This window comes from Myotis lucifugus, unplaced genomic scaffold (assembly GCF_000147115.1).
Source record: "Myotis lucifugus unplaced genomic scaffold, Myoluc2.0 scaffold_651, whole genome shotgun sequence".
Taxonomy (NCBI): Eukaryota; Metazoa; Chordata; class Mammalia; order Chiroptera; family Vespertilionidae; genus Myotis; species Myotis lucifugus.
This window is the reverse complement of record NW_005871699.1, coordinates 131,911-146,089: the sequence shown is the minus strand read 5'-3', so window position 1 is coordinate 146,089 and position 14,179 is coordinate 131,911. Positions and strand designations below refer to the sequence as shown.

The 14,179-nt window shown below is 44.1% G+C and overlaps 1 protein-coding gene across 3 annotated transcripts in view; it reads left to right on the top strand.

Annotated features, from left to right (window-relative positions):
- Positions 1-1,346: 1,346 nt before the first annotated feature.
- RRN3 (RRN3 homolog, RNA polymerase I transcription factor) overlaps positions 1,347-14,179 on the top strand; it is a 34,609-nt gene continuing 21,776 nt past the window's right edge. The window contains exons 1-6 of one of the 3 annotated variants that reach the window (XM_006105215.3): positions 1,347-1,716; positions 3,560-3,665; positions 4,961-5,017; positions 13,272-13,361; positions 13,468-13,597; positions 13,991-14,050. In XM_006105215.3, the coding sequence (XP_006105277.1) occupies positions 1,628-1,716; positions 3,560-3,665; positions 4,961-5,017; positions 13,272-13,361; positions 13,468-13,597; positions 13,991-14,050 (532 nt within the window). In that variant the 5' untranslated portion in view covers positions 1,347-1,627. Of the gene's footprint in view, positions 1,717-3,559; positions 3,666-4,960; positions 5,018-5,955; positions 6,065-9,848; positions 10,803-13,271; positions 13,362-13,467; positions 13,598-13,990; positions 14,051-14,179 lie in introns of those variants that run through there. The other 2 variants (XM_023746283.1, XM_014447405.2) reach the window with 2 other exon arrangements.

Below are 14,179 nucleotides of genomic sequence, written 5' to 3'. Positions count from 1 at the left end.
TTCATAACTGTAATTTTGCTACTGTTATGAATCGTAATGTAAATATCTGATATGCAGGATATATTTTCATTGTTACAAATTGAACAAAAACAGTATGTAATTATATATGTGTTTTCCGATGGTCTTAGGCGACCCCTGTGAAAGGGTCGTTCAACCCCCAAGGGGTCATGACCCACAGGTTGAGAACCGCTGCCTTATACTCTCTTGTATTTCCCCCTACATGTCAGACTTTTTTTTTTTTTTAATATATTTTATTGATTTTTCACAGAGAGGAAGGGAGAGGGATAGAGAGTTAGAAACATCGATGAGAGAGAAACATGGATCAGCTGCCTCCTGCACATGTCCTACTGGGGATGTGCCCGCAACCAAGGTACATGCCCTTGACCGGAATCGAACCTGGGATCTTTCAGTCAGCAGGCTGACACTGTATCCACTGAGCCAAACTGGTGCTGGCAATGTTAGACTTTTTTAAAAACGAAAGAATAAATTGTCAAATTGCTTGACAGTACAGAGTTATACTTCTGACAGTGCCAATGAACTGTGATTTAATTTTTTTTCCCTTTGGGGGTGAAGGGGAAGAGATTCCCATTTAAACAGCTGTGTTGTAGCATGTTGTGAGCTAGGGCACACTTTCTAATGCTCTTGGGACATTGATGTTTTCTGCCCAACATTCTGCAGGAACTCTAGGGCGAAGGAAGCAATAGTGGGACCATATGGAGACAGCAGAAAGACTTGTTACTTATTTTACACGTTGTAAAACAGAATAGTGTTTTATATTCCACAAGCTGCTTCAGCTGATATAATGTACTTTTTTGATGGGTCTCCAAAGGCTGCATCATAGAGACCGAGGGGGAGGAGTTGTCCCTCTTTCCCTCTGCCTCTCCATTCTCCATACCTCGCCACGTTCTGTTCCTTATGCCTGGGAGGGCCTTCGCTGCTTTGCTGATCTGGCTCGTTTACCTCCTGTAAAATTTTAAGTTCAGGGGCTAGCGCTAGTGCCTCTTGGAAACTGCCTCCTCCCGCTCTTGGATTTCTCATCCTAGTATCATCACACTCCGAGGTTTTTGGGTAAGTCGCTTGGTCAAACCTCAGTTTCCGTGAGGATGAGATTATCTCGGGTGTCCGTGAGGACAGTGCAGCGGATACAGAGCTGTTTCCAGGGCCTAGCCGTCTAGTTCGAATCCCCTTCCCACTTCAATGTCTGAGGGTTTGAGGTCATCACAGGGTCTCGGTTTCTTCAGTTTGACGGAGCATGCTTTACCTTCAAAAAGTTAATACTCGAGGAACCCAGCCACCGTTTAGCACCTCCCGGGCGTGCCGCTCTTCCTTGGGGTTCCTCAAAACTGGACCGGGCAGGCCCTCCGGACTTCCCTCCTTGCAGAGCGTGCTCGAGGCCGCTTCAGGCCCCGCACCTCGCTGGGCCGAGAAAGTCCTCCAAGGAGAAGAAGGGGTCCGAGGCCGGGCGCAGGGGGAGAAAGCGTTGGCGGCGCTCTAGCCCGCGAGCTCACTCCGCTCTCCCCACGTGGGGTTCCCGATTGGCTGAAGGCCGCCGCTTCCGGCCCGAAGGCGGTACTCGAAGGAGCACGACTTCCGCCGCGAGGCGCAGTTGTCGCATTTGTCGGGCCCAATGGCGGCTCCACTGCTTCACACGCGGTTGCCTGGAGATGCAGCCGCTTCGGCCTCTGGAGTCAAGACGTTGCGCGCATCCAGGACGGGGTAAGAGTCCGGGCGGCTTCCTTCAGCGCTGCTGGGGCCAGATCCCAGGACCGGCCTTAGGGGAGCGGATTTGAAAGGGCCTGGGGACAGCCAATGTGGGGCGGGGGGGGGCTTGGGGGAGAAGAGGGGAGAGGGTCACCTCAGGTTCTCAAGAGTAAGCCATGCTCCCTAAGTGGATACCAGCGGTGGGAGAGAGGCTGGAAAAAGTAATCGAAAAGTTAATCGGTTTTCTGTTCCCGAGTCCCGTTTTCTCCTCACTTGGGCTCCCTCCGTCCTAGCGTCCCGGGCCTGGGTACTGCCTTGGGCCTTTCACGCCGCCCTCCCGCTGCTTCGTCTGGATTTGGAAAGTTTCCTAGGCCGTTTGGATTATCAGCGCAGTGCTGTCATCGATGGCAAATTGAATCTTATTTCTTTGTCTGAGATTTGCTTCGAGACACGTGTTTAACAAGTCTCTATCTTGTTCAAATTTTGAAAATCCCTTACCCCCCTAAAATATTTTGGGGTTTAACTTTTTGAGAGTCATTAGTAGGGTTGTATGTTTTTCACTAATCTGCTGTTTAAAAGAAGCAGACTTTGTAAGACACCTAGCGTAATATGATTCATTGTAATATTTGCGAAGCTCCTACCTACTGTTTTAGACACTGGGGAAAGTAGTCTGTCAAAAGACACAACGTCATTTCCCCCAACGGAGCGTCCAGTCTAGGAAGAGAAAGACAGTAAAGAGATGAACAAGATAATTTCAGATAATGATAACTGCAGGGAATAAGTAAAACAGGGTGTTGAGCAGGGAGAGAGGGATGGGTATTTCAGATTTCTGATGGGGAAGGCCTCTGACATTTGAATTTCAATTTGAATGAAGACAATAATCCAACCACGTATAGATCTCGGGAGCAATGATTTTCAACTGGTGTGCTACAAGAATTTAAAAAACATGTAATACTTGACTATTTTGTCAGGGGCACTGACCTCTTTTCGTTTAGATTGTCACAAAAATTACAACAACCAACACAATAATAGCCATCTGGTGTGAATGAATCAAAATTTTATCTTTTTTTTAAAAAAAAAATTATTATTTACCTGTTTGTTTTTCAACATCATTTTAAAAAAAATCTTTACCTGAGGGTATTTTTCCATTGATTTTTAGAGAGAGTGGAAGAGAGAGGGAAAGACAGAGAGAAATATCGATGTGAGAGAAACATTGATTGGTTGCCTCCTGCACGCGCCCTGGAGCCTGCATCCGAGATACATACCCTTGACCAGAATCGAACCCGGGAGTCTTCAGTCCGCAGGCCAACGCTTTATCCACTGAGCCAAACTGGCTAGGGCATTTACCCTTTTTTTTTTTTTTTTTTTTGTCAGATTGGCAAAAAGTATATTTCTTGGTGTGTTTGCAGAATTTTAGTAATTAGTTTATGTGCCATGAGATGAAACAGTTTGAAAATCACAGAGATAGAGGGAACAGCAAGTGAAACCGGAACCAGCTTGGCAAAGAATGGAAAGGACATTGGCTGCAGCCTAGTACGTAGTTGGAAATGAGGTCAGAGTGGTAGGCAGGGGCCAGATTAATGAGGACCTTGAAGACCTCATTATGGAGTTTGGATTTGAATTCTAAGTGAAGCAGGAAACCTTTTGGAAAGTTGAACATCAAGTAGCATGATCTGTTTTAAGTTTTTGAAATATTAGATCTCTGAGTGAAGAATGGATTGTTGGGGGATAAGAGTGGAAGCAGGGAGGCCAATTAGGCAGTTGTCTCACTGAATGATGATGGTTTGATAAATGTTGAGGTGTGATTTTTATCATTCTCAGTCATATACTTAATAGCTTGGTAATCTTGGTTGTACAGGATTTCAGATGTGCTTGAATTAGAGAATGATTTCTTCAACTCTCCCCCAAGAAAAACTGTTCGATTTGGTGGAACAGTCACAGAAGTCTTGCTGAAGTACAAAAAGGTAACACATAACACATGAAGTTTGGTGCCCCCCCACCCCAGCTTTATTGAAATATAATGACATTGAGGTTTGGTTTTTTGTTGGTCAGAATAGAATGATAGCTATTATACTAAAGACCAGTTAGCGTAATAACATGAATTTTAGATATCTATCTTGAAATCAAATATTTAATAATAGCATGATGCTGTCAGCTCAAAATTAGAGTAATAATCTCTTGCTGAAGTTTCACCTCTTCAGCTGCTTTATTTATATGGTTTGTTTTTCAGCAAGTGCTAGAGCAAAAACACCATAGAACACAGCATTCTGTTTCTTAAGGAATTACCAAAGCATTACTTAGAACAATAAACCAGCTCTGTTAATAGGGATTTTTTGGGTTTATTTTTGTGATTCCACTAAGTCTCAGCCATGGAGGGAAAATATGAATGACTTTTGTTTTATTTAAATTGAGGTATAATTGACATATGACTATTTTATATGTAATACCCATTTATATTCATATATGTGAGTGGATAGTATCAACTATCATACTCAAATGTCAATACACAAGTATACCTATTTAAATTACTTTTTTAAAAAAGGGTTTTATTAATTTTAGAGAGAGAGGAAGGGAGGGGGAGAGAAACATCGATTGGCTGCCTCCTGCACACCCCCTACTGGGGGTTTGAGCCTCCAAGCTAGGCATGTTCCCTGACTGGGAATCGAACCTGTGCCCTCCTGGTTCATAAGTCAACGCTTAACCACTGAGCATACTGGCTGGGCTAATTTTTTTTTTTTTTGGTGGGGGGTAAGAGAACATTTATTGGGCCAATTACAGATAGAAAAAGTAATTCCTAGAATAAATTGCTTTTTAATTGTCACTTTTAAATATATATATATATATATTTTAATGATTTTTTTACAGAGAGGAAGGGAGAGGGACAGAGAGCTAGAAACATCAATGAGAGAGAAACATTGATCAGCTGCCTCCTGCACACCTCCCACTGGGGATGTGCCCGCAACCAATGTACATGTCCCTGACTGGAATCGAACCTGGGACCCTTCAGTCCGCAGGCCAATGCTCTATTCACTGAGCCAAACCGGTTAGGGCTAATTGTCACTTTCTTTTTTCCAAGCCCCCTAGCTCCACTAACATGAATTTTTAAATTTCTGTGGATTTTGTAACCCACATTTGATGTGTGGAAGTTACAATGTTTCTTTTGTAATTTCATCAGATATTAAGATATAGTTAAAAGTCCTTTGATCTTTAATAGAAAACTAAAGCAAGTAAAACTTAATTTCTCCCCTTTCTTGTTAAGGGTGAAACAAATGACTATGAGTTGTTGAAGAACCAGCTGTCAGATCCAGACATAAAGGTAATTTTATGTTTGATCATTATCAAAGTCGTTGCCACTTAAGACAGGTGTTAGTTTGCACTTCTGTTTGATCCTATTCCATTGTTTAAAACCTACTCTCTTTGTGATCCCATCTTCTTTTTTTAAGATTGTTTTTTGTCCTCTTCAGAGGATATGTTTGTTTTGTTTTTTTAATATAATATATTTTTACTGATTTCAGAGAGGAGGGGAGAAGGAGAGAGAGATAGAAACATCAGTGATGAGAGAATCATTGATTGGCTGCCTCTTGCACTCCCCCCTTACTGGGGATGAAACCTGCAATCCAGGCATGTGCCTTTGACCGGAATTGAACCCAGCGATTGAACCTACAACCTGGGAATCAAACCTGCAACCTTTTGGTGAACAGGATGACACTCCAACCAACTGAGTCACCTGGCCAGGGCAGATCCCATCTTATTTTAATACAGTGGTTCTCAATTAAGGGCAGTTTCACTCCCTTTTTTGTTTTAAATCCTCATCCAAGGATATTTTTTCCATTGGTTTTTAGAGTAGAAGACGAAGGGGGGAGGGGAGAAACATAGATGTGAGAGTGACACATCGATTGCTGCCTCCCCAACCGAGGCCAGGGGATTGAACCTGCAACCCAGGCACATGCCCTTGACTGGGAATCAAACCATGACCCTTAGGTCCGTGGCTGACACTCTAACCATTGAGCAAAACCAGCTAGAGCCAACCCCTTTTATACAGTGATAAACGAGACAGTTTTGGTTGTCATAACAGGAGGAAGATAAGGGTGCTACTGGCCTCTAATGAGTGGATGACAGGGAGTCGCTAACATTCTAAAATGCACAGGGCAGCCCTCCACAACAAAGAATTATCCAGCCCAAAGTGTCGGTAGTCCCAAGGTTGAGAAAACCTACTTTAAACTTTCCTAATACCTCTTTTCCTCTATGCTGTAGGTAACTCTCATGTCTCTCCAATGCAAAAACAAAATAAAACAAAGAAACAACAAAAGATGACTTGTCTTTCAAGCTGCTACTCTTTCAGTGTTTCAGAGTTCAAGATATGGTATATACCTGTCACGTAGTAACAATTTAACACATTTTGTTTCCCTTTTCTTCCTTTATTGTCCAATATTGTAAAGAATCATCTATTGTCATGACAATGGTAGTCAGATTGCCTGAGATAAAATTCCAACTCCACTGTTATCCAGGGTGTGATCTCGGACAAGTTATTTAATCTCTCTTTCTTTGCCTCCTGTATGTAAAACCAGTAGAGGGTTTTTAAACATAGAGGTGTTAAGAGGATCCAGTGAGTTAATATATGAGAAGCACTTGAACAGGCCCTCAAAGTAAGGGCTTTGTAATTGTTAGCTGTTGTTCCTGCTGATGATTTGCACTTTCTCATTTCCCATTCATGGTGAAGGCCACTGCTATAATTACTATGAAAAGATTACCAGTGATTTCTTACATACTGATTTTGATGGCCTTTTTTTTTCCCCAAGCCTCATACCTATTCACTGTAGTAGTTTATACTTGGCCACCCATCCCTTGAAACCTCTCCTTTAGTTTCTATGTCTTCCTACCACTTATCTCTATCATTCTCTCACTCTATAGATTCTTCCTCTGTGATCTCCTTATACTTTTAATAGCATTGAAATATACCGGTTCCTGTAACTGCCAAACTTATATCTATAGCTCTTATTGCTCTTGTGGGCTCTACACTTATTTCTTAACTGCCAGCTCAAAGTGTTACATGTGCCCCAAACTTAGCATTGTTTCTCTTCCAAACTTCCTCCTTCTGAAGCCTTTTTTATTTACTTAAGTAACCTATTGCTCACCTTTTGTTGTTTTTAAACATATTTTTATTGATTTCAGAGAGGAAAGGAGAGGGAGAGAGAGATAAAAACATCAATGATGAGAGAGAACTATTTATTGGCTGCCTCCTGTATGCCCCCTACTGGGGATTGAGCCCAGAACCCGGGCATGTTCCCTGGCTGACCTCCTGGTTCATAGGTTGACGCTCAACCACTGAGCCAAGCTGGCGGGGCTCACCTGGTTCTTGAGCTAGGAACCTTGCAGTCTTTGTGGTCTATTACCTTCGTATCCTTTGGGGGATAAAAATCTTTGAGTCTTTTTGTGTGGTTGTTCTCTTGTCTAGATTCTTTCAATAATGTCTTTAGTGGTCTTCAGGTTCCAATTCTCCTCTATCTCGCCCCCCATTAAAATTTTTTTATCATCAATAGTGCAGCCTAAATTATCTCCAAAGCACATGTTAAACATGTCATTACTGAAAAACTTCATGTTTCTATATCCTCCTATCTAATAAAAGAGAAACGTGGTAATTAGCCATACATCTGCTACCATTCCCATTGGCTAATCAGGGCGATATGCAAATTAACTGCCAGCCAAGATGGCGGCCAGCAGCCATGCACTGAAGCAAACAGGGAGGCTTGCTTGCTCCAGTGACTGCGGACTCCAACGTTCCCCGCCTGACTTGCCGGCCTCTCAGCCACAACTCTAAGCAACTATGTTGCAAATATAGAAGCTAAACCAAACCCCAGAAACTTGCTTTAGTCAGCCGGGCTTCAGCCAGCCGGACCGCAACATAGTGTCAAATACAGAAGGTAAACAAAGGCTAGAAACCTGCTTTCAGCAGCCGAGGCCTCAGAGCTAAAGCTGGCCCAGAATAAAAAAAAAGAAGAAAAAAAGCGGTTGGGAGCTTCAGTCACCCGCCAGCCTGAAAATGGCCCTCAGCCCCACAGCCAGACTGGCCAGGCACCCCAGTGTGGACCCCTACCCTGATCCAGGACACCCTTCAGGGCAAACCAGCCGGCCCCCACCCGTGCACCAGGCCTCTATTCTATATAGTAAAAGGGTAATATGCCTCCCGGTACCTGGATCAGCGGAGCTGCGAGGCCTCCTGGCACCAGGATCAGCGTGACAGGGGGCAGCTCCCAAACGCCCTGATCGCCCTGCGGCTCTGTGTGTGACGGGGCAGGGCCACAACCTCCCTATCCGCCCTGCTCTGTTCATGACAGGGGAAGGCACCCCAACCCCCTGATCAGCCCTGCTCTGTGCCTAGCGGGGGAGCTCCCCAAACCCATGATCGCCCTGCGGCTCTGTGTGTGACAGGGTGCAGGGCCCCAACCCCCTGATCAGCCCTGCTCTGTGGGTGATAGAGGGCGGCGCCCCAACCCCTGCCCCCCACGGGCCCTGCTCTGTGTATGATGGGGTAGAGCCATAACCTCCTCATCGGCCCTGCCCTGAGTGTGACAGTGGTGGCGCCCCAACCCCCTGATCCGCCCTGCTCTGTGTGTGATAGGGGGCGGTGCCCCAACTTCCCTATCGGCCCTACTCTGTGAGTGACAGGGGGGAGTTCCTCAACCCCCTGATGGGCCCTGCTCTGTGCATGACAGGGGGGAGCTCCTCAACCCCCTGATCGGCCCTGATCTGTGCGTGACAGGGTACGGAGCCCCAAACCCCCTGATGGGCCCTGCTCTGTGCATGACAGGGGGCAACGCCCCAACCCCCTGATTGGCCCTGCTCTGTGCGTGACGGGGTGGCACCGCAACTTCCCTATCAACCCTGCCTTGAGTGTGACGGGGCTGTGCCCCAACCCCCCAATCGGCCCTACCCTGAGCGTGACTGAGGGTGGCATCTCAACCTCCCCATCCACCCTGCTCTGTGCATGACAGCGGGGGAGCGCCCCAACTCCCCAATCGGCCCTGCTCTGAGCCCGACCAGGGGCTGCACCTAGGGATTGGGCATGCCCTCTGCCACCCGGAAACAGGCCTAAGCCAGCAGGTCATTATCTCCTGAGGGGTCCCAGACTGCGAGAGGGCACAGGATGGGCTGAGGGACCCCCTCTCCCCACCGAGTGCACAAATTTTTGTGCATCGGGCCTCTAGTCTACACTAATAAAAGAGAAACATGCTAATTAGCGTACGACCACTACCCTTCCCATTGGCTAATCAGCATATCCTTATGCAAATTACTGTCAGCCAAGATGGCGGCCGGAAGCCAGGCAGCTGGAAGCGAACATGAGGCTTGCTTGCTCCAGGGACTGCAGACTCCAACATTCCCTGCCTGACTTGCGGGCCTCTGAGTTGCAACTCTAAGCAACTATGTACTATGTTGCAAATGTAGAAGCTAAAAAAAAACCCAGAAACCAGCTTTCAGCCTGCCGGGATCTCAGAGCTGAAGTTATACATTGTTTCGATTATAGAACGGCAAACCAGATACCAAGCATCAGAGCTAGAGCCAGAGCTAAAGCTGGCCCAGAATAAAATTAAAAAAAGAGAAAAAAAAGGAGCGGTTGGGAGCTTCAGTCAACAACCGCCAGCCTGAAAGCAGCCCTCAGCCCCTCACCCAGACTGGCCAGGCACCCCAGTGGGGACCCCCACCCTGAAGGGTGTGTGACCAGCTGCAAACAGCCATCATCCCCTCATCCAGGCTGGCCAGGCACCCCAGTGGGGACCCCCACCCTGATCCAGGACACCCTTCAGGGCAAACCAGCCAGCCCCCAGGCCTCTATCCTATATAGTAAAAGGGTAATATGCCTCCCACACCAGGATCAGCGGAGCCTCGAGGCCTCCTGGCACCAGATCAGTGTGACAGGGGGCAGCGCTCAAACCCCCTGATCGCCCTGCAGCTCTGTGTGTGACAGGGGGTGGCGCCCCAACTCCCCAATCAGCCCTGCTCTGAGCCCGACTAGGGGCTGCACCTAGGGATTGGGCCTGCCCTCTACCACCCAGGAGCAGGCCTAAGCCAGCAGGTCGTTATCTCCTGAGGGGTCCCAGACTGCAAGAGGGCATAGGCCGGGCTGAGGGACCCCCCCCTCCTCCCCCTGAGTGCACAAATTTTTGTGCACCGGGCCTCTAGTATATATATAAAAGGCTAAGTGACCAGCCATCCTGCAGGTAGGTATGACGCGTACTGACCACCAGGGGGCAGACGCTCAATGCAGGAGCTGCCGAGCAACTGCACCTTTGCAGAGTGCCCTCTCCCACTCCTGGACCCCTTTGTTTCGGCCTGATGCCCACAGGGACCCCACTCACTCCACAGACGCCCTTCGAGCTGCAGCGCCGCCCCAGGTGCAGCTGGCCAGGGAGGTTGGCTCCAGAGTGTGTCCGCCCGTTTCACCCAGTCCCACTGGCCACCTTCTAATTAATTTCCTTTCAATGTGCACGAATCTGTGCACTGGACCTCTAGCTGAAGAATAGTGGACCTAGTTCTTTGTATGGCCTATAGTATTTTTTTAATGTTCAATCTCATTAGATACTTCATTTAATAAATTTGCCACTTTTCATCTTTATGCCTTTCTATGGCTGCAAGAGGTTCTCTATCTGGCTACTCTTGTGTTTGAAGGCAAATTTCTGCACTTCTGTGCCTCCATGTCCCCATCTATAAAATGGGAACCATTGGGAATGCCTAACTAAAGGAGTGGTTGTAAGGATTAAATGAGTTAACATATGTTAACATCTTAGAACAGTGCCTGGCATAAAGTATTATATTAGTGTTTACTATTACAGGTGCTCATCAACTTATGATGGTATTCAACCTCATCGTAAGTTGAAAATACCTTAAGTCAAAAATGGGTTTAATACACTGAACACCATAGGTTAGCCTAGCCTACTTTAAACATGCTCAGAACATTTACAACAGCCTGCAGTTGGACAAAATCATCTTGCTACTATTGCCCAGCTTTATGCCGCATATTACTAGCCTTGGAAAAGATCAAAGTTCAAGATTTGAAGTATGATTTCTACTGAATGTATATGTCAACATTGGGAAGTCAAAAAATTGTAAGTCAAATAAGTAGGGGACCACTTGTAATACATGGTAATTTACAAAACTCCTAGTCTTTGAGGTCCAGCTAAAATGTCATCTGTAATGGAACTTCCCCTGGTTCTCTCTAAGCACATTATGGTTCATTCATCCATTCCCCACACTTCCTAATTGCAAATCTGTCTTACCAGGACTTCAGTGGTTTACCTGGCCCCTCCATGCTCCCCAGGTTTATCTATTGGCTTGCTCACCATGTACTCCAGCCATACTGAACTACTTCTGGTTTTTTATAGACATACTTTTCCCTGTGTAAGGAATCTAGCCCCCCAAGAACACTCACTCTTTTTAAAGACAGCAGGAGGAAGCATCACTTCCTGAAGGCTTTCCCTGACTTCGTTTTCTTTCAAAGTACAAAGGACCATTTCTTTGTGTTCCTCTGTATTTTTAAATATATATATATATTTTTATTGATTTCAGCGAGGGAGACAGAGATAGAAACATCAGTGAGAGAGAGGATCATTGATCATGCTGCCTCCTGCACACCCACCACTGGGGATCGAGCCCACAACCAGGGCATGTACCCTGACAGAATCGAACCATGACGTCCTGGTTCATACTCAACCACTGGGCACACCAGCCAGGCTGTGTTCCACAGTATTTTATATCAGCTTTTCTCCTTGGTAGCTTGGCATAGGGATAATCACATCAGTTGCGTCTAAGTTAGTTCAGAGGGGTGTTGCAAGTAATTTGCTTCTGGTAATATTTCAGTACTAAAGCACCAAAGTGACTGATTTATTTTTAAGAATGGAGCAGTTTAAGTGTTATCCTTATAATTTTGTCGTACGTGTTTTTGTTTTTTATGGGAAAGAGGATAGAGCTAACTCATTTTATTTGCAAGTAACTCAGCTGGTCTTTGCCTCAGGTGGTGGTGAGCCACCATTAATGTTACCCTACATGGTTTTGGACATTATAAAATGACCATATAGCAAATGAGTTGTAATTTATTTTTCCGGCAGCTTACTTTGGGGTTTCATCAGAAAATAGTCTAATTGAAGTTTGTCACATAGCACATAGAAAGCAGCAGTGGTTGAATGAAGGTGGGGAAAAGGTGGTGCAAGGCATTGAGAGAGATTAGGTGGAGCTTAAGCTTTGACCCAGACAGACAGGTTTAAACCTGATTCTTTATTGGCTTCTTGGTTGGGCAAGTTGCTTAGTAATCTCTCTTTTCCTGAACTGTAAATCCTTTTGCAGTGTTGGTAGGATTAGGGAAAGATATATATGTATGGGGTTGAGCACCATGCCTGGCACCTGGTGTGTTCTTACTAAATGATACTCCCTATAAAATAGTCTATAACTGTAGGTACAACCCTATCTTTTAATAGTGTATCACTCTAGGTACAACACTGTTAATAGTCTGTTACTATAGGTACAACACTGTACTGCTTTTGTTTATTAGAGCTCTTTCCCTACTGAGTCTTTTTTTTTTTAAATATATTTTATTGATTTTTTACAGAGAGGAAGGGAGAGAGATAGAGAGAGTTAGAAACATCGATCAGCTGCCTCCTGCACACCTCCTACTGGGGATGTGCCTGCAACCCAGGTACATGCCCTTGACCGGAATCGAACCTGGGACCTCTCTATCCACTGAGCCAAACCGGTTTCGGCTCCCTACTGAGTCTTAATCTGCATTTACCATTTTCTTTAAACTATGGGGCTGTTAGTTTTTTCTTGTGTATGTTGTATATAGGCATGAATATAAACTATATTTTATGTAACTTGATACTATATTTTATTCATGGCTTCTTTTTCTTCTTTTCTTTTTTTAAAATATATCCATGGGTTAAAGTTTAATTTTCAGACTTGTCAAAGATCTCTCTTTTTATTTAGCAGTTTTTTTCCATGTCACTAAGAGTTGTGAACAATAATTTGATTCCCTGAAAGGTATTTTATGGAGTAGTGGAATCATCATTAACATGTAACATATCTTGATTCATTTAAATCCAATGTCAGATTGGTTTGAGAAAATTTTATATTTATTGATGACTCTAATTAATCAGCTTAGACTGAATGTTATCAATATGCTTTCATGTCAGCATGAATATAGAGGAGATAGACGTCCTTATGGTCTTATAATATTTGAATATTTGAATCTGCAAATCCCAGGTATTAAAGTTTGAGGGGTTTTCACTTTTTTAGGGCAAACAGAAGCGACGAGAAGGAAGTCATTTAATGCCCCCCCCCCCCCCATGTAAAAATTACTACAAAATATTTTGTAGTAAAATTGGAAAATTTATTGTAACATCTTTTTCCAGTTTGATACAAACTAAGAAATTTTCATCTCAATTTTGGCTTAAGTCCAAGTTTGTGACTTCTTTTTCTAATGTAAATATTATTGATAGGTGATTGGTGTAAGATAGATATCTTCTCTGATATTTTAGAGGATTTATGATTTTGAAAGTACTTTTTTTTTTTTTGTTTAACTTAAGGATGACCAGATCATTAACTGGCTGTTAGAATTCCGCTCTTCTATCATGTACTTGACCAAAGACTTTGAGCAGCTTATCAATATTCTCTTGGTAAGTTCACCATTTATTTCACTGACTAGTATGTGATTCACTACTTTGAAATATTTATTGCATCAGTGAAATGTTTCTTTTGTCTTTCTCTTCCTCCTGTCCCTAGAGATTGCAGTGGTTGAATAGAAGTCAGACAGTGGTGGAGGAGTATTTGGCTTTTCTTGGTAATCTGGTATCAGCACAGACTGTCTTCCTTAGACCATGTCTCAGCATGATTGCTTCTCATTTTGTACCTCGTAAGTGGTTCATCTTTCCTTGCGTTGATTTTTTTACTTTTTAAATATCTCTATTAAAATACTGCCTTCCAAATACACTTTGGAGATTGTGCAACCATTGATGATTCCAGAACACATGTTGGCAACAGTTCTGGTACATGTCTGTCCCCTGTACCGCAGAAATGTTTCGATTTGTTTGTCGCTATGATTTTTATGGGTTGTAATTTACTTTAGTGAACTTCTGGCGAAGTCTTAGAAGTTAGGAATTTTTAGTTGTTTAAAAACTATAAAGTTACTTGACTTTTTTCTCCAGATTATAAATTTAATCATTATGCTAGTTTAGATCATGGAAAAACCACTTTTTTGTGTAGATCAATGACAGGAGAATAACATACTTTCTTTTTCCTTCAAAAGCCCGAGTGGTCATTAAGGAAGGTGACGTAGATGTTTCTGATTCTGATGACGAAGATGATAGTAAGTATAAAGTGGATTAAAGCAAAAATGCCTGCTGTGTTTTAGAGAATGCATGTTGAATGATAAAGTTTAATGGCAATCCTCATAGAACCTTTTCTTTATATTGAGCACTAACATGCAATCAATTGC